General features: G+C 44.8%; 1 protein-coding gene across 1 annotated transcript in view; it reads left to right on the top strand.

Annotated features, from left to right (window-relative positions):
- The window catches only part of LOC126162104 (uncharacterized), a 30932-nt gene extending 25857 nt beyond the window's left edge, over positions 1–5075 (top strand). Inside the window, exon 4 of the mRNA XM_049918378.1 lies at positions 4635–5075. Within this exon, the coding sequence (XP_049774335.1) occupies positions 4635–4859 (225 nt within the window). The 3' untranslated portion in view covers positions 4860–5075. The remainder of the gene's footprint in view (positions 1–4634) is intronic.
- The last annotated feature ends 14980 nt before the right edge of the window (positions 5076–20055 follow it).

Here is a 20055-nt window from a genome sequence, read left to right on the forward strand (position 1 = left end):
GGCAAATAGGCAGTCATTTTTCCCTCGTTCTGTTTTGGAGTGGAACAGGGAGAGAAGATGCTAGCTGTGGCACGAGGTACCCTTAGCCACGCACCGTATGGTGGATTGCGGAGTATGTATGTAGATGTAGATGTCTAAGTAAGACCCTGAACCTGGAAATACTGAATACCACGTTCACTGGGGAACATACATCTACAACTGATATTTAAATTTTTGAGTTACGTTTAACTTCAAAAGATATATGCACTCGGGAAGAGGAACTTGTTCCAATACACATTTTTTTCAAAATATTTTTCAAAATCAGTGTTGTTTTTACACTGATGTTTAAGTATCAAACATTTTAATACCCCTCGCCGGTTAGTTCTTCTATGAGCATCCTTTTGGCATATCACGGGTACAACTCCCACAACCACACACATAAACTGTAAATTTTTTTGTATTCACGTGAAGGCGAAACAAACACACGAGAAGCTTATCTCGGCAGACGTTTGACGAGAACATGTGCTCAGTTTGAGATCTGTTAACCAAAAAGATTCTGGTGCCCAAGATTGATGTTTAATCGGGTAAAGAATAAAAGGCAAACATCAAATGTGAGCCTCACTGTAAACTGCATTAAAAGTTTTCCCACATATGGAAACTGTGAAGTGTGTATGACAAAGAAGTGTCTAGTCTCTTGGTGAAGTTGGTAATTTAGTGCCACGAAGGAGCTATTCAGACTTGTTCTGCAGATAGAATCATCGGATGCAGTTCTTGGCCGTCTGATAGACCGAAGACAGACCCGATTTTCAACATCAATGAAAGTGCAATGGATTCGTGTGAAGGCTTTGACGACGGTTCCGATACAGCAGAATGGTTCGTCGCTGGCGAAAGGGGGCCAATGTAGAGATGAGGTTTGATTTTAATCTAAGGATGCCATGCTGTGTTTGGTTAATTACTAAAAAGGTGCAGCAGCAAGATGCGGAGGAAAGAGCTTCATGGAATAACTTGACTCGCGGGACTGTTACGGTCGCAGGTTCGAATCCTGCCTCGGGCATGGGTGTGTGTGAAGTCCTTAGGTTAGTTAGGTTTAAGTAGTTCTAAGTTCTAGGGGACTTATGACCTAAGATGTTGAGTCCCATAGTGCTCAGAACCACCAATAACTTGACTAACGGATGTCATAGTTTGATAGGACTCATTCTGACAAATCAAGGGATACTTCTTTGGTAATGGAGAGAAATGTGTGGGGTATAAATTAAGGAGGAACACCTTAGCTTGAATACAGTAAGCAAAATAGTACGTAGGTTACAGTAATTCTACAGTGATGGAAATACGCTTTAGGGTAAAAGAAAAAAAAGAGTCAAGGAATTATCCGAACGCAGTTTGCACATGTACATCACAGCTACCTATTTCCGTCCCATTTGGATAATTTCTGCGTGGTGCATCTTTTTTTAATTTTTGTATGTTTAGAGTGTATATCAGCTATTAGGCCCTGAATCGAGTCTCAAAGATGGTTAGATATTCCTTGAGCTCATATTTTTATCACTAGGCAACAGGGCGGAACTGTGTCGAGTGGCTCAAATGGTTCAAATGGCTCCGAGCACTACGGGACTTAAGGTCATCAGTCTCCTAGAACTCAGAATTACTTAAACCTAACTAACCTAAGGACATCACACACATCCATGTCCGAGGCAGGATTCGAACCTGCGACCGTAGCGGTCGCGCAGTTCCAGACTGGAGCGCCTAGAACCGCTCGGCCACACTGGCCGGCTGTGCCGAGTGTCTTCACAATCCAAGGAACACAGCATTAAAATGGATGTCAATACCTTCTGCCTTCTGAGAGCATGGGAGAAGAGAGTGACCTGATCTACACGCTATCGCTGTTTACACTAGGCACGCGAGCTTCAAAATTTTCTATTATTATACAATAAATTCACGTCAGTGACGTAAGTCTATAGCTACGCATATCTTCCTGGCAGTGAAAATGCTTCGAACATTTTGATACAATCTTAATGTGCAGCTATTATGTCCGCTAAGGAAAAATCTTTCACAAGCCTTGCCGACGTAGAAAAAGCCTTCCATGATTTAAAATGGAGCAACTTGTCGCAGTTGTAACTGTAAGCTATAGGGAAAGATGGGTAATATGCAATACGTATGAAAACCAAAAGGGAACAATGAGTGTGATAAACAAAGACAAAAATGTTTGGATTGAAAAGAATACCAGGCATGGATGCAGTCTCTCTCTCACTTGCTCTTCGACGCGCACATCAATGAAACACTAATGTAACTGAAAGAAAGGTTCAGGAGCGGGACTGAAATTCAGTATAAAAGCATATCAATGATAAAATTCGCTGATGACACTGGTGTTGTCAGTGAATTTGAGAAAGATTTACGAGACCTCCTGAATGGGATAAACAGTGCAACAGGTACAGAATATGGATTGAGGGGAAACTGAAGAAAGATGAAAGCAATGAGCAGTAGCACAAAAAATGGCTCTGAGCACTATGGGACTAAACTTCTGAGGTCATCAGTCCCCTAGAACTCAGAATTACTTAAACCTAACTAACCTAAGGACATCACACACATCCATGCCCGAGGCAGGATTCGAACCTGCGACCGTAGCGGTCGCGCGGTTCCAGACTGAAGCGCCTAGAACCGCTCGGTCATAACGGCCGGCTGAGCAGTAGCAAAAATAACATTAGCAATAAATTTAATGTCAGAATTAACGACCAGGAAGTAGACGAAGGTAAGGACACCTGCTGGCTTGGAAGCAAAATAACACGCGACGGGCCGCGCGGTATTAGCCGAGCGGTCTGGGGCGCTGCAGTCATGGACTGTGCGGCTGGTCCCGGCGGAGGTTCGAGTCCTCCCTCGGCCGTGGGTGTGTGTGTGTTTGTCCTTAGGATAATTTAGGTTAAGTAGTGTGTAAGCTTGGGGACTAATGACCTTAGCAGTTAAGTCCCATAAGACTTCACACACATTTGAACACATTTTTGAACACGTGACGGAGGAAGCACCAAGGACAAAGCAGGCTGACACAGACAATGTGGGCGTTCCTGGTCAAGGGAAGTCTATTAACATCAAACATAGGCCTTAATCTGAGGAAGAAATTTGTGAGAATGCACTTTTGGAGTACGGCAATGTATAGTTGTGAATTATCGACTCTGGAAATATCAGAAAAGAAGAGAATCGAAGCGTGCGAGATGCTGTGCTACAGAAGAATGTTGAAAATTAGATGGACTGATAAAGAACGGAGAGGCCCTCTGCAGAATCGGCAAAGAACGGAACGTACGAAAAACACTGTCTAGAGGAAGAGTTAGGATGATACCACATGTGATAAAACATCAGGTAGTAACTTCCAAGGTAACACAAAGACCTGCAGAGGACAAAATTCACTGATGTGACAAAAGTTACGGGATAACTCCAAATATCGTGTCAGACCTCCTTTTGCCAACGTAGTGCAGCAACTCGACGTGGCATGGACTCAAAAAGTCGTTAGAAACATTGAGTCATGCTGCATCTATAGCCGTCAATAATTGCGAATATGTTGCCAGTGCAGGTCGTTGTGCACGAACTGACTGTTGATTATGTCCCATAAATTTTGGATGGGATTCATGTTATGACGATCTGGATGGCCAAATCACTCGTTCCAATTGTCCAGAATGTTATGCAAGCCAATCGCGAACTATCGTGATATGGTGCATTCTCATCCATAAAAATTTCATCGTTGTTTGGGAACATGAAGTCCATGAATGGCTGCGAATGGTCCCCCAAGTAGCCGAACATGACCATTTCCAGTCAATGATCGGTTCCGTTGGACCAAAGGACCCAGTCCAGCCCATGTAAACACAGCCCGCACCATCATGGAGCCAAGACCAGTTTGCATAGTGCCTTGTTGACAACTTGCGTCCATGGCTTCGTGGAGTCTGCACCACACTCGAATTTACCAGCAGCTCTTACCAACTGAAATCGGGACTAATCTGATCAGGCAACTGTTGTCCAGTCGTCTAGGGTCGAACAAATATGGTCACGAATCCACAAGAGGCACTGCAGGTGACGATATGCTGTTAGCAAAGGCATTCAGGTCTCCTGTCATAGCTCTGTAACGCCAAATTTCTCCGCACTGTCCTAACGGGTGATCGTACATCCAGCATTGATTTCTGTGGTTTTTTCACGCAGTGTTGCTTGTCTGTTAGCACTGGCAACTCTACAAGAATGCCGCTGCTCTCGGTAGTTAAGTGAAGACTGTCGGACATTGGGTTGTTCGATGTGAGAGGAAATACCTGAAATTTGGCAATCGCGGCACATTCTTGAGACTGTGGGTCTCGGAATACTGAATTCCCAACCGACTTCCGAAATAGAATGTCTTATGTGTTTTGCTCCAACCAACATTCCTCACTCAAAGTATGTTAATTCCCATCGTGCGACCATAATGACATAGGACACTTTTTCACATGAATCGCCAGAGTACAAATCACAACTCCGCCAATGCACTGCCTTGTGTATGCGATACTACTGGCATCTGTGTATGTAAGTATCAGTATCCCGTGACTTTTGCCACCTCAATGTATGTCGACTGCTGTGTGATAGTATGTACTTGTATCTGTGCTGCACACGCGGTGGAGAACTCGTGTGAAGCGAGGGGAGTGGTGTTGCAGATCCGCCTGGTGCTGGCTGTGGGCATCGTGATGCACGTGTCGGCAGCGGTGTGCGCAGGCGCGGAGCTGCGGCCCAACTGGGAGCAGTGGTCGGAGGGGAGCCTGCACCTGGGCAGGTGGCTGTGGGTGCTGGAGGCGCTCATGGCGCTCGCCGCCGCCACCGTCCAGGCCGCAGACCTCGCCACCTCCCTCACCCTCTCCTACCGGCGCGCCGCCTCCCTCTGAAGCCGCACCCACGCACTACTCCTCTGAACAGAAGCAGACTGAAGCGGAAGAATAGTGTATGAGCGACACTAGCTTTGGACATGCTAACAGTTTCACTTGTGATGCAATTACACGATTCCGAGTGTCGTTATATGTAAATACACCTAGGTATGAAAATAATTCTAACTGTTGTCCTCCTTAGTTTAAGAGCTGCTGTTTTATAAAAACACAGAAAATTAAATTAGCGCATTTATTTACTGACAAGAAGGTATACACCGTCCTTCCAAACAGTTTTGAGGCTATTTTATTCCTGGCGTATAAGCGACATCAGCGCAGTAACTACGGTGGCACCAAAACTGTGTGTAATGTTTGTCCCACACACCTTGCTGCTCAAACAAAAACAATGATGCGTGGACGCCTACTGCAAAAAATCGTCACGGGTAACGAGAGTTCGTGTTATCAATACGAACCTACCAAAGAAGGAGAAAGTGCAGAAATTCACATGAAGACTCAACGCTTCGACATCATATCCAACATTCACTATATAGGAAGAAAAGTATCGAATACTTTGAGAGGCCGTTGTACTGATCGAAACGGCAAAAATAGTGGAATATACATAGGTCCGGAGATGCACAATTTCCGAGATAAACACGTGTTCATAGGAAAGAACTGCATCGTTCTTGGCTACGAATATTAGCACAATCGTTCCACTGGCGCTCCTTCAAATGTGTCGGCAGAGCATTATGACGTCTTAGTCACAGTATTCTACATACCATTAGGTGGTCTGCAGTCGAGTCGTGTAGTGGGCTACGTCAGCTTTCGTCGTATTTGTTTGCCTTATTGTACAGTACTGTCAACCCTGGGTACGTATCATGATGGTTTACCTCCTTCCAAATGCGGATTCACTTTTGTGTTTACTGTTACTGCGCTGTTTGTACGTACAAATGGTATACGAGGGTGGTTTGAAAAGTTATCGGAATCACCACGAGAGGTCAGCGCTAGCCCAACGAGTTATTCACGTGGTATTCAATGGACTAATGCCTGTAAACATGTGCCACGTCATTGCTCTCGGAAGAGAGCTGTAGCGGTAACGTGGCTCTGTTGTTGTTCCCGCGTAGCGATTTGCGAAGATGGAAAAAATCGAGATTCGAGCAGTGATTACGTACTTTGTAAAGGAAGGTATGAAAGCAAAGGATATTCATGCCAATTTTTCGGAATACAGTAGGGGACTCTGCTCCTTCATATTCAACTGTTGCCAAGAGGGCAAATGAATTTCAAATTGGTCGGGAGAGCTTAGATAATGATCCGCGCGGTGGTCGGCCAAGATGCGTCACTACTCCAGAAATCGTTGCAAAAGTGCACAAAATGATCATGGAGGATCGCCGATTGAAAGTGTATGAAACTGCTTACGGTTGTCAGATGTCATCTGAAAGGGTCTATCACATTGTAACTGAAGAATTGGAAATGAAAAAATTATCTGCAGGACGGGTGCCGCGACTCTTGACGCTGGATCAAAAATGCATCCCGTCGCCATGGCAAAATTACGTGAACTGAGGTATGAATTGTTGCCACACCCGCCTTGTTCACCTGATATGGCTCCGTCAGACTTCCATCTCTTCCCAAAACTGAAAATTTTTCTTGGTAGACGAAGATTCACTTCAAACGAAGAACTGATAGCCGGAGTTGACAACTATGTTGCAGGTCTGCAGGAAACTCATTTTCGAGGCGCTTTTTTTCTATTCCGTTCCGAGAACTTCTCAAACCACCCTCGTATTTCTCACTTCCACTACTTCTTAGCAATGCAAGCCTACTACTCGACAAGTGAAGTGGCGGATATATTATTCTGCCATGGTTTAGCAAATGGACGAAGCCCGCGAGCCCGAGCCCTCTACAGTGAAAAATATCCACAGCGCAGACTGCCCTCTGATGAGCTATTCGGTAGACTTTTCCAGCGACAGGTACCCTTGCACCTGAGAAGACTGGCAGTGGAAGGCCTCGCACAGTCCACATGCCTGACACGGGAGAGCGTGTACTACGTCCTGTGGAAGAAACACCTGGAAGAAGCGGCTGTGTGCGACGATTAGCAGCAGCAGAAGGCGTGTCCCACTCTCTTATCTGGGGGGAGGGGGTATTTCATGAGCAACTGCTGTACCTGTATCATCTACAGCGCATTCGGATCCTAAGGCCACAGGATCATCACGACAGACGGCGGTTCTGTCAATGGCTGTTGAAGAAGTGTGTCGCACATCCACTGTTCACATCCACGATTTTACTTACCAATAAGACATGGTCCACAAGAGACGGTGCTGTGAAATCCATAAACAGCATGCATGGGCAGATCTAAATCCACAACCAATTCAAGAAAGAAGGCATCAACACCGATTCTCAGTCAACATACAGGCAGGCGTACTTGGCGACAGATTAGGGCCGTACGTCCTACCACAAAGGTTATACGGGGAGCATTATCTGGACTTTCTCTTTAATGTATTGCCTACCTTGCTGGAGGCTGTGCCATTGCAGCAATGAATACATATATGGTTCAAGCATGAGGGCGCACCAGCACACTTTCGGCACACTGTGCGCGACCCTCTGACGTAGATATTTCAGTATCACTGCGTTGGTCGGGGGTGGCCGACACCTTGGTCTGTTCTTTCCCCAGACCTCAATCCCCTAGACACTTCGTTATTGGGACACTTGAAGGAATTGGTCTACGACATGCCAATCAAGGTTGTACGGAAACTACAGAGTCGCGTCTTCAATGCGTGCTTGCAGGTACAATAACTACTGCATATACTTCAATGGGTGCGCCTTAGTCATTCCGTACGCTGGAAGGCAGACTGGTGGTTTGTCATGAATGGACGCCACGTTGAACACCTCCTGTAAACGTTAAAACCACCATCTTAACCTGAATTTTTTATTAATACATTTTCAAAACTTAATGGACTAACAGGGTATTGTATGCATTTCGCTTCATAAATTTCTCAAAAAGGTTTTGCATTAGCCTCAAGACATCTACAGCGTGTATTTTCTTAAAACATTGGAAACCGCGTTCTCAGTAGCCTTTTCACCTTAGAAATCGCTACCCACTGCTACGTCTCGAATGGATGTTCAAATAAACTTCGCGGTGTCTCCAATCGTGAACGGGACAATGAGGCTGTTGTAGACTGCAGTGTTAATCAGCAAGCAGTCAAGCGTCACATCAAATTCAGACTGCGCATCCATTTTCACTTTATAGAAAAAGGATTGTCAGCACGGGAAATTGCCCGCCGAATGGGTACGTAACAGTGACGTCATTCAAACACCCAAACGCTACTGTGGCATCAGGGCGTTTATCATTGGCAACAGCGCAAGCCCTCCAATACTGTGTTCTGCGAAGAATTTGGGCAAGGCGAAATCTACAACAGAACCTGGCTCAGTGGTGTAGCGCTCTCTTCGCTGACTAGTCCAGGATTTCTCTGCCCACCTGATGATCATCACAGAAGACTGTGGAGACGGCCAAACACCAATGCGTTTGAGGAATGTAGCCCCACGGCTTCAGAACGAGGGAGAGTAACCAGGTTTTGGGCGGACATCATGTACCAATGTTATACCCGTTTTACAGGTGTTTTTTGACAGCTGTGCGTTATTGGGACAGGATTGTCCAACCCATTGCGCAGTCCTGAAAACAATGTTCGGGCGTTGGTTCGTTCCAACACACTGTCCTGAGGTACGTGCTGACGTGAACCTGACTGAGTGCGTTTTAAGCCGGTTGAAAATTGAGGAGCTACGTCGCAAGTACCCTCGTCACACAATGGGTGACTCAGTAGGGTCGCCGTCGAAAAGTGGGAGACGCCTGACCAGCACCCTTGTGGCCTGCACAACGAGGTGCATACAGTTATAACGCGTATGATGGGGCAACTAGGCGCTTCCTTTTTACATCACAGTACAGCTTTTTTTAGTCTTTTTCTTTCGTTTGCTGATCACCTGAATCCGCGCCCCCACACATTCGTAGATATGCAGATATACTTTTTTTAACTAATAATCTGTGCTATGATTACATTATCTGGATGTTACATTAATAAGAATCACGTGAAATGTCCCTACAAGTTTCAAAACTGAAATACATCGTCGAAAAAAAAATCGCAACACCAAAAATTATTAATGTAGAGTAATGAAATTTCCGGGAGACATTTTTATAGGTAACATATGAAGGGCTTATTTCAATACTGGTACAAGTCCATTTTTGTTCATTGTGAGATACAGAGTTCTAAAGTTAAATGAGCGCTGAAAAATCTGCAGTTGAGATACCAGAAATACTCAAGTACATATACTTGAATATTTCTGGTATCTCAACTGCAGATTTTTAGCGCTCATTTAACTTTAAGACTAATGAATAAAAATGGATGTGTATCACTATTGAAATAAGCCCTTAATATGTAGAGATTAACATTCCAAGATTACAGGTTAATTTAATGTAAAATTCTGGTACATTAATAACCGGTATAACCGCCAGAACGTTGAATTCAAACGTGAACGCATTATGTTATACAGGTGCCGGATGTCGGTTAGTGGGATGGAGTTCCATTGCCTGTTGCACTTGGTCGGTCAGTACAGGGACGGTTAATGCTATTTGTGGACTATGCTGCAGTTGTCGTCCGATGATGTCCCATATATGCTCAATTGGAGACAGATCTGGTGATCGAGCAGGTCAAGACAACTTGTCGACGCTCTGTAGAGCATGTTGGATTACAACAGCGGTATGTGAGCGAGCGTTATCCTGTTCGAAAACACCCTTTGGAATGCTGTTATGAATTACAACACAACAGATCGAATCACCGACGAACAAATTTTCAGTCACCGTGCGTGGGAACCTGCTCTCATACGAAATCGCACTCCAGGCCATAACTCCAGGTGCGGGTCCATTGTGTATAGCATGCAGACAGGTTGGCTGCAGCGCCTGAAGTGTCCTCCTCCTAACCAACATACAGCCATCGCTGGCGTCTAGGCGGAACCAGCTTTCATCGGAAATCACAACAGACCTCGAATGCCTGGTCGCTAGATGCATACGAGTCGACGGCCATCGCTCCTCGGAGATGCGTTTGTTTTGTCCTAGGAGATTCTGTGCATTGTAAAATACTAAAAACATCTTATTTTTTATTAAGGAAGATGGAGACTAATGGTTTTGCTCTCTGGAGAGGTTATAACTAGACATGCAAATTTAGTCGATTTTAATAAGAGTGAAAGTCGTACGCAAATTGGCGGTGTTTGTTTCTGTGTACTTAAATACTGACCAGAATATTTTCGACGAGGGATTTATTTTAAAGATAAGATTGATACTGTTGAAAAGTTTGCTCGCGTTATTACTTGAAGTTAAGATTTGAGTACTGAGAATTTTTATTAGATATTGCTTATACACAGTCTGTGCCAATGAGGGCGACATATTTCAATTCACTGACGGCAGCTTATGTGGAAGAAGTTAATTATTGTCGACATTCCTGCACTGCCCCTACCAAATGATTTCTCTGTCGTATTGAGATAACGAACCCCTACTATATTTTAAAAATTAAGCTACAGGATGAGGTTAATGGGCTTTTGTGACGACCAAGATTGTTTCACGCAGGCCGGCCGGTGTGGCCGTGCGGTTCTAGGCGCTTCAGTCTGGAACCGCGTGAGCGCTAGACCATAGATGTTAAGTCCCATAGTGCTCAGAGCCTGTTTCACGCAATTTCCAGTCTCACGTAACACCGCGACATGCAGACGAGTTATGGTGGCGTTCAGTTCCCGGGCACCATACTGAGCGACAACGTCCAGGACCGAGCGGAGTATCCGTGCCCACATGACACTACGACATATTCTGCATACAGCTCTGAGGCAAATAGAAGACGACAATCCCCAACACATCAGTATACATACTGACCACCAATAGAAAGTGATTATAGCAAACAGTTTCGCTCTGAATACTCGACATTTACAAGGCGTGTTTTTAAATTAAAAACCGCTCCTACATAAAACAAACATAACTATATTTTTAAAAATGCGAGGAGTGTTCAATAAGTCATGCAACACTTTTTTTCTGAAAGCAGGTTGGTTTTATTCAGGATTCCAATACACCCACTCTTGTGGCTACAAAGCCCTATTTTTCACCATAATCTACGTGGAATGCGACGGCCTTACGCTACCTTACTGAGAGAGTCTGTATGGCCGAATGGTACTTTACCACTTCACTGATCGACGTCGGAGCCCACGCCTTGCTGCATAAGTAACATCCCCGTCATGTACGTACTGCTTTCCACGGAGCGCATCCCTCATTGGGCCAACCAGATGAAAGTCGGAATGTGCAAGATTCGGGTTGTATGGTGAAGCTTCGTGAGATCCTATTGGGCGTGAGGACTGTGTGAGGCCTTCCGTTGTCATGGAGAAGTTAGATTTCAGTTTTGTGGCGACAGACACGCTGAAGTCTTTGCTGCAACTTCCTGAGGGTAGTACATTACACTTCAGAGTCGATCGCTGCACCGTGAGGGAGGAGATCGAACAGAATAAAGCCTTCAGACTCCCAGATGTCCCTCGCCCTGACTTCATCGGCTGAGGGTGCTACTATGAACTTTTTCTTCGGTGGAATGGCGGTGTGGCGCCACTCCATGGATTCCCGTTTTGTTTCCGGTTTCAAGTGATGTTTCATCGCCTGTGACGACGTTCGACAAAAAAGTATCACGATCAGCCCCTCGTAATGCGCAAGCAGTTCCACACAGATGGTCCTTCGTTGCTCTTTACGGTCTTCTGCTAGGCGGCGAGGAACCCAGCGGGCACACACGTTTGAGTAGCCCGGAACCCAGCGGGCACACACCTTTGAGTAGCCCAACTAGTGGACGAGTGTGTCAGAGCTACCAACAGAGATGTCTAGTTCACCAGCGGACGTTTGATTGTGATCCGTCGATCACCTCGAATGAGAGTGTCCGCACGTACCAACATTGCATGAGTTACACCTGTGTGCGGCCAGCCGGCACGCGGGAGTTTGTACAGGTTTGCACAACCTTGTTGCGATGATGATAGACGCTTCGCTCAACTACTTACCGTGCTTTTGTTTACTGCCAGAGCCTTGTAGACATTCTGTGCAAAGCGCCTATAAATATCTGCGATGCTCTGGTTTTCCGCCAAGAGAAACCCAGTGACAGCCGTCTGTCTGGAACACACCTCCATTACAGACGGCATTTTGGAGACTGCGTATAACGGCGCCTCCTATTGGAACTTCATGAAACTATAGGGGCTGAAGCGGGGATATTCCACGATGTCTCACAACAAATTCCTAAATTGGCCCAGCAAAAATAATGTCTTGCATCACTTATTGATGGCCCCTCATTTTTGAAAATTTACCGGTAAGTATACACCTTAATCCACTTTTTAAAATAATTCCCACCAGTATTAAGACGTCTATTACAACGTACAACCAAAATCTAACTTGCACCCCTCAAGAAACTCTGCCGCGAGATTTTCTAGATCAGGGATTACGTCGAGTCGTATGTGGACGGGCTTGTCATGAGGAACAAAGACTATTTTACTGAGCTCTCAACACCTGTTGTTTTGAATTGCTCGGCGCAGTTTCCTCTCACATAAGGCCTCACAATAGGTGTTAATTCTCCTAAAATCTACTAACAAGAACCGCTGCTTAACTTAGAAAACAGTGCACATCAATTTTCGGACTGAAATTTTTTGTTTAAACTTCACTCTCTTTGATTACGTTCAATGCCTCTATTTCATGGACTGTTGTTCCCATTTAGGTGTTACTGGAATGTTGCATCATCATTGTGCACTACGTCTTCAGTGGTGGCAGATGGTTGTGCACTTCGCACTTCATCACAACCATTAATTCTGTGTTTGTAATCTGGCATAAACTAAGTATGTTACTGCCGCGAAACACTTTTATAGCGTGTGGAAACTAAGATCTACACTACGCGGTTTGTGGAGGCCGTGTGTGGCCGGCGCAGCTAAGAGGATGTGACGCGCGGAGATTGCGTGTGCGTGCGCTGACATCACTGCGCTAAGCCCGCTCCCAGTCTTTCGTATCGCGCACACTCAAAACATCATCGGCACATACAGCGTTAATCCCGCTTTGCGACGCTCTACTGTTACAAGAAGTCTTAACGGCTCCAATTCGGTGACCTCACGACCAGTCAAACGTTTCCAGTACTGCGTATTGTGGCAGCTAAATGAGATTGCATCGATGTAACTATTACTGTGGTTAACTAGTCTCCCAAACAAAACACATACCGCGATTTCTCTCCGGAACCTAGCGCTTTACCTGCCTTACGAGGGCAAGAATACATAGTCTCGACCTTACATAAAAATAGCGTTGATACCAGTGTTTTTCTTCTTCGTTATGTCGACATAAGTTGCGCAGTAAAGTAAGTCAAGTTCCAATTGATTTGAAGAATTGTCCTCTGTTAATTACGCTTCTTACGAGGCGTACGTTACACATTATCTTGGCAGGGCAAGTAACCTCTACTTAATGTTGATCTACATTGCAAAGTTAAGCAAATGCATGACACTACTTTTCAACATTGTCACCAGGTCTCTGTTAACAACAGTCGGAACGATCTACCAATCGTTCAATTCTCGACAGTAGAAATCCGCTCCTTGTTCAAGAAGTCGTTCGAGAACATCTGTGTGGACGTCTTCATCTTTGGAAAAATCTCTTTCCTCTCAGATTTTCTTGCAGATTGCCGAAAAATGGAAATCACATGGTGTGAGGTCTGGACTATGTGGCCGAACAGCGTCCTTGCTCAAATTATCGACAACATTTCACTACGGCAGGGCGCAACATTGCATATCATTTCGTATACATATCGCCAGAATTTCACGGTGAATGTGTGCGCAGTTTAGACGTTCTGTTCTTTAGAACTGTCCTGTCCCAAGTACTTGAGCTTTGAAGTAAACTGCACGCTGCGATGCACCTGTTGTCCGTATAGCAGCAGAACTGTGTCTGCAGGAAACCCGGAACATGTACACTCGTCTGAGAATGCGCCATTCTAACCGTTTTAGTCTTGCTGTGTAGTCAAACAGACCAATAAGAACATTCTGCAGTCACAAAAACTTTTTGTTTTGTCGGTTCATTGTCAATGTAAATCAATACAATGAAGCTGAAGTTTTATAAGCAATCTGGTTCCAAATTTTCAACAGTTAATAAATAGGCGACTGGACTCAAACTTCATCGTACATTTCTTGAAGATGATCTCGGTGGAAGATATCCAAAAGTTGCAACCACAAACGTCCAGAAAGTGATTAAAGGTGTACCAAAAATCTGAAGCAAGAGGCGTATCAGAAGAAAGAATAAGGTAGATTTTACGCTAATAATTAGTTGTAAAAAAGCTTTTGCAAAGGCGTTGCTGTATTTGGTGAATTCTCATCAAACGCAAATGCGAACTCGAATTCCGAACGATGTGTGGGCAGTTTCAAAAAGAATCCACATAGTCGGCTGACGCAATGATTAAGATACTGAACTCGCGTTTGGAAGACGCTCACATAAAATTCCAGTCAGGCCATCAAGAATTATGGTAGTATTCATACATTGATTAATGCGAATGCCAACATGATTCCATCATGAAGAACACGGTCGATTTCCATAATTGTACTTTTCAAGTGTGTGGTACTGCTGTAATGATCAGCGAGTTTGATCTTCCTTTCTTCCTTCAAAACAATCGAACTAATATTGTGCCAGTTTGTTAGTATCCGACGAGACGAGGGTCCACCAATAAATGAAAAGCATTCACTGTAGTGGGTAAAAGGTTGTGGCCTTGCAAAAATAAATGTGACATCAATATCATCTGCCGGGAGGCTAATGGCCAAAGTGTATTCTGCAACGCAAAAGGGTTTCTTCTTTTTCATTACCTGGGAGAGTGGTAAAAGAATGCTTGACAAATATTATCCAGGGATTATATTAAAAACCACCTGAGAACAGGTCTACATTGCAAAAGGGAAAAAAAGGGGCAGGTCACTTGTCCAAAAATAGATGATTTGACAAACGGAAAACAGAAATTTGAACTAAGAATTCTTGGAAAAACCACCTTATTCATCGGATCTGGCACCCTCTGATTTCCAGGATACAAAGCATGAATTGGAAGAGTTCGTCCACACGCTGAGCACTCTGTCCTTCAGCATGACAATGCCAGACCACACACGAACGCTGCAACATCTGCAACGATCTGGCGCCTTGGGTTCACCGTCATCCGTCATCTTCCATACGGTCCCAATATGGCCCCACCCGATTTTCATCATTTTCCAAAACTTGAAGAACACCTTCGAGCACTTCGCTTTAAATAATGATGAAGCAGTGCGAGCAGAGATGAGTTGTGGTTCCGTCAACAAAGTCAAACAATCTACAGTGACGACGTCAACAAACGGGTCCCTCGTTGCAAGAAATGTCTTCGTCCCCAGGGTGGTTTTGTTGAGAAATAAATATGGAGAGATGAAGAAAAAGACGTAGAATATTAATAAAGTTTGTTTTATTTAAAAATCTTTTAGAGTTTTCACGTAAAAAATTCGGGGCATTACTTTTCAGCACACTCCCGAACAGAGTACAATATAGTCAAGTCAAGGTAAATACGCAGAAATGTAAAAATGCCACCGTACTCTCTTAGTAGACGCAATTCTCTGGTGGTAATCATAAATTCATCATAAAAGCGGCCTTCTGTCGTTGAGACGCCAGCTGCTCCAGATGCGCTATTGGTCCGAATTCTTGCTGCGGCCGCCGAGCGATATGCAATGACTGCAAGCCCAATGCGACAATCCAAGCGAGAATCTGTACGCCGCTGCCACTCGGAACCAGGACGATAAATATTGTACCACCGGCACCAATATTGTCACCAACCTATCGCACGTTACGCGTTGGGTAATTCTTTCGTATGACTATCCATCCATGAAGTCACGAATACGAACTCGCTAAAATTCAATTAACCGCACGAAATGCGTTCGTCGACACCGCCTTGTCATGTCTACAATCTCTGCTGTTCTATAACCACGTTCAAAATCAGAAACCGCTCTTCAGCAAGCCTCACACAGTTTTTATGGGATCAGCAGATGGTCGTTACTCGATCCAAAGGACGACTCTTTCAGTCACTGTCTTTATTGCACTCTTATCACCGACTCATGCAAATATTGTCTTTTAAGTTAACAGTGTTCCTTACGGTGATTTCACCAGCGGGTTCTTTTCCATTCCTCACTCCAAGGAGCAAAGTGAGTTTTTTTGATATGCGACTCATTACAGGTATCACTTCTGTTTTACTCGATGACTTTCCGTCAATTATTATAAACTGTGACCTTTCAGACAGGAAACCACTAATCCAGTCACACAACTGACAATGAGATGATACTCAATTTAGAAGTCGCTTGTGAGGAACGGTTTGAAAAGCCTTCTGGAAATCTAAAAATGTGGAATCAATATGACGTCCTCAGTCGACAGCACTCATTACTTCGTTAGTACAAAGAGCTAGTTGTGTTCCACAAGAACGATATTTCCTGAATCCGTGTTTGCTATTTGTCAATGAATCGTTTCGTTTGAGGTGATTCGTAATGTTCGAGCGCGTATGTTCCAAATCCTACGTTAGTGATATGGGTCTGTAATTCAGCGGATTACTCCTATTGCCTTTCTTGCGTACTGATGTGACTTGCCCAAATTTCCACTCTCTGGGTACGGATCTTTCTACGACTGAGCGGTTGTGTATGATTGCTAAGTATCTTGGGGATTCTGCTTTCTTTTAAATATGGCATGCTTTTTTCGTTGCTTCTGCAATAGTGTCCTGACCTGTTTTGCTCTCATGAGGGATCAGAACCACATCTCATTAATTTATTTGGTATATATCTCTCGATTGCCGTCGATAGTATTTCACTGAATTTAAACCAAATCTGATCTACGCTTACATAGTCAGACTGGAAGGAGTGCAGACTATCTCTTAGGAATGTGTCAAACGAATTTTTATCTGCTTTTGTAAATAGACGTATTTTGCGTTTATTTTTAACGGATTTAGATTTTACAATATTCAATCTAGCTACAACAACCTTGTGGTCACTAATCGCTGTATTAGTCATGATGCTCTTTCTTTGATCACGATTATTTATTGCTAAGACGTCAATTATGTTTTCGCAACCATTTACAATTTGACTTGGCTCCTGAACTAGTTGTTCAACATAATTTTCTGAGATGGCTTTCAATACGATTTCGGATAACGTTTTATGCCTACCACCGACTTTAAACATGTGTTTTCGCCAACAAATAAAGTTTTTTGGAACTTTTGTGGTAAGTTCCTATGGGACCAAACTGCTATGGTCATCGGTCCCTTGGCTTAACACAACTTAATCTAACTTAAACCAACTTACGCTAAGGACAACACACACCCACGCCCGAGGGAGGACTCGAACCGCCGACGGGGAGAGCCATGCGAACCGTGGCAAGGTGCCCAAGACCACGCGGCTACCCCGCGCGGCAACAAATAAAGGGTAGACTGAGGTCACCACCAACTATAGTTGTATGATTGGGATACCTATTGAAATGAGACTCAAGTTTTCTTTGAACTGTAGGAACTACATCATCTGAGTCGTGGGGTCGGTAAAAGGAACTAGTTATTCCGGTAGTCAAGTAATAGCGTCTACCAATACTAACTCATAGGAACTTTCTACTTCTATTTCACTACAAGGTAAACTATTTCTGACAGCAATAAACACTCCACCACTAACTAACTGTATTTAATCTAACCTTTCTGAACATGGTTAGGTCCTTTGTAAAAATTTCTGCTGAACTTCTTGCCAGCTTTCCATACCCATAACGATTCGAGATTCAGTGCTCTTATTAGCGCTTGGAGCTCTGGTTTTTTTTTTCAACACAGCTACGACTGTTTGCAACTACAATATTTACTGTTCAAATGTCTACCCTCTTCCCGCGTGCGCCCAGCATCCTTTGCAACTGAAGTCATTTCTGCACGTTCCAAAGACTCTCTTATCTATTACCCACCCAGTCCCCTCCACACCGCCCCCGTTACTGTGTAGATGCTTCCTGCGTGTAGTGGACCCGTGATCTATTTCGCAGAACCCGGAAACCCACCACCCTATGGCTCAAGTCGAGGAATCCGCAACCTACATGGTGGCAGAACCGTCTGAGCCTCTGATTCAGACCCTCCACTCGGCTCTGTACCAAAGGACCACAGTCGGTTCTGTCGACATTACCAACGGTGAGCTTCGTGTTCATCTCGCAAGCAAGACTGACAAGTCTTTACTACTTCAGCTACCCGCCCGAAACCAGAGAGAATCTCTTCCGATCCAAAGCGGCACACATCTTTAATATCAAGATGAGGCACCACCTGCAGTTGGCTGCACCCTTTGCTCTTCATGGCATCTGGAAGCATCCATTCCGCATCTGAAATGATTCCTCCAAGTATGTACACAGAGTGCACACTGGATTCCCTCCCGTCCTTTGGAGTCATATCTCTGAGAGGTCCTACTAAGCACCTAACGTACGAAGTCCCAACTACTACTAGTTGCACCCTCTGCGAATGCCACCGAGTGCGACGGAATTCATTTGGCCCAGCGACTTTGTAAGCCACACATAGCGCCCAAGCTTGTGTGTCAGACGAACCGAGTAAGCCCACCCATCGGCCCACCGGGAAGTCTTGCGCTGCCGGCCACACTCGGAAATTACCTCCCACTTGAGGGGATCAACCTCAGTGCGGGCACTACCTGAAATAGCCACAATAGAGGACCGATTGGCGGACACATGGTTTGTGGTAGACGTCCCTCAGATCGCCCTGTCTGGTACCCTACAGTGATCCCCATTGGTAACACCCTGAAGCTGCGTAACCAAAGCCAATGACACTCGGAGCTGTGAGGGAAGGGTCACCAACAAGGCCTACATCTGAACAAACGAACAGTGACCTCATCTTTATCTGCAGCAGGAACGCAAGTCCTCTCTCACTAATGGTCTACGAACTGCGTACACTGATCTACCTTAAAAATGCTAAGTACACAACTCTCAATAATTGGAGATCGATGTAGATTATAGTGGACGATTACGATTGGTATGAACTGATGGTACGCCAAGGACACACCTATAGATCGAGTAAATGGCTTTGTAATTTACACACTGCAGTGGAGAGTGGCCGGGAGTGACTATCGTATAAGCATCCACATTTTGACAGTCTCGGAGTGCACCTCGTACAAAGCAAACAACACAGCGCGTACATGGCTCTCGAGAAAGGGCTGCGTCTTGCACCTATCCCTGCGACTCAAATCGCTAAAACGTTAGTTATTTTACTCTACGTATCAGAGTAAAAAAATGGCTCTGAGCACTGTGGGATTTAACTTCTGAGGTCATCAGTCCCCTAGAACTTAGAACTACTTAAACCTAACTAACCTAAGGACATGACACACATCCATGCCCGAGGCAGGATTCGAACCTACGACCGTGGCGGTCGCGCGGTTCCAGACTGAAGCGCCTAGAACCGCTCGGCCACTCCGGCCGGCACGTAACAGAGTACAATAACACAAATTTGTGTACTGGAAATCTATGACAGCCGGCCGTTGTGACCGAGAGGTTTTAGGCGCTTCAGTCCGGAACCGCGCTGGTGCTACGGTCGTAGGTTCGAATCCTGCCTCGGGCATGGATGTGTGTGATGTCCTTAGGTTAGTTAGGTTTAATTAGTTCTAAGTCTAGGGGACTGATGACTTAAGATGTTAAGTCCCATAGTGCTTAGAGCCAAATCTATGGCCAAAAAAAACCTGAAACTGCGTAAGATTATACACGTCGAGCATCGGACACGGCATTCGTATTAGGAAAGTATGGAGTTGAGCGCCTCGTCGAATCACATACAAACCTAGGACATCGTTAGTTTCCCTGGGCTCCTTAACGCGAATGCCAGGGCAGTTATTCCAAAACGACCATGATTTCTTGCTACAGGCTTGCCCTTTTCGAACTAGCGCTACCTCTCCCATGAAATCACCATCAAATCGATTTTAAATTCTAAATTTCCACGCTTGCTTTTTCAGAAACATCCAGAAGTAATGTTCGGGGTATTGGTATTTTTGTTGTTTTGGTCATCAACCCAAGATCTGTTTGATTCAGCTCCCCATTGCCATTGGTTGCTAGCTATCCTTTTCATTTCAGCGTAACAGCTACACTGCACGTCATCGACATCTGCCCTACATACAAATAGGTAATATGATCTTGCTCTACCTTCCCTTCAACTACTGTTTTCAGCAC

Source organism: Schistocerca cancellata, chromosome 2, assembly GCF_023864275.1.
Source record: "Schistocerca cancellata isolate TAMUIC-IGC-003103 chromosome 2, iqSchCanc2.1, whole genome shotgun sequence".
Classification (NCBI taxonomy): Eukaryota; Metazoa; Arthropoda; class Insecta; order Orthoptera; family Acrididae; genus Schistocerca; species Schistocerca cancellata.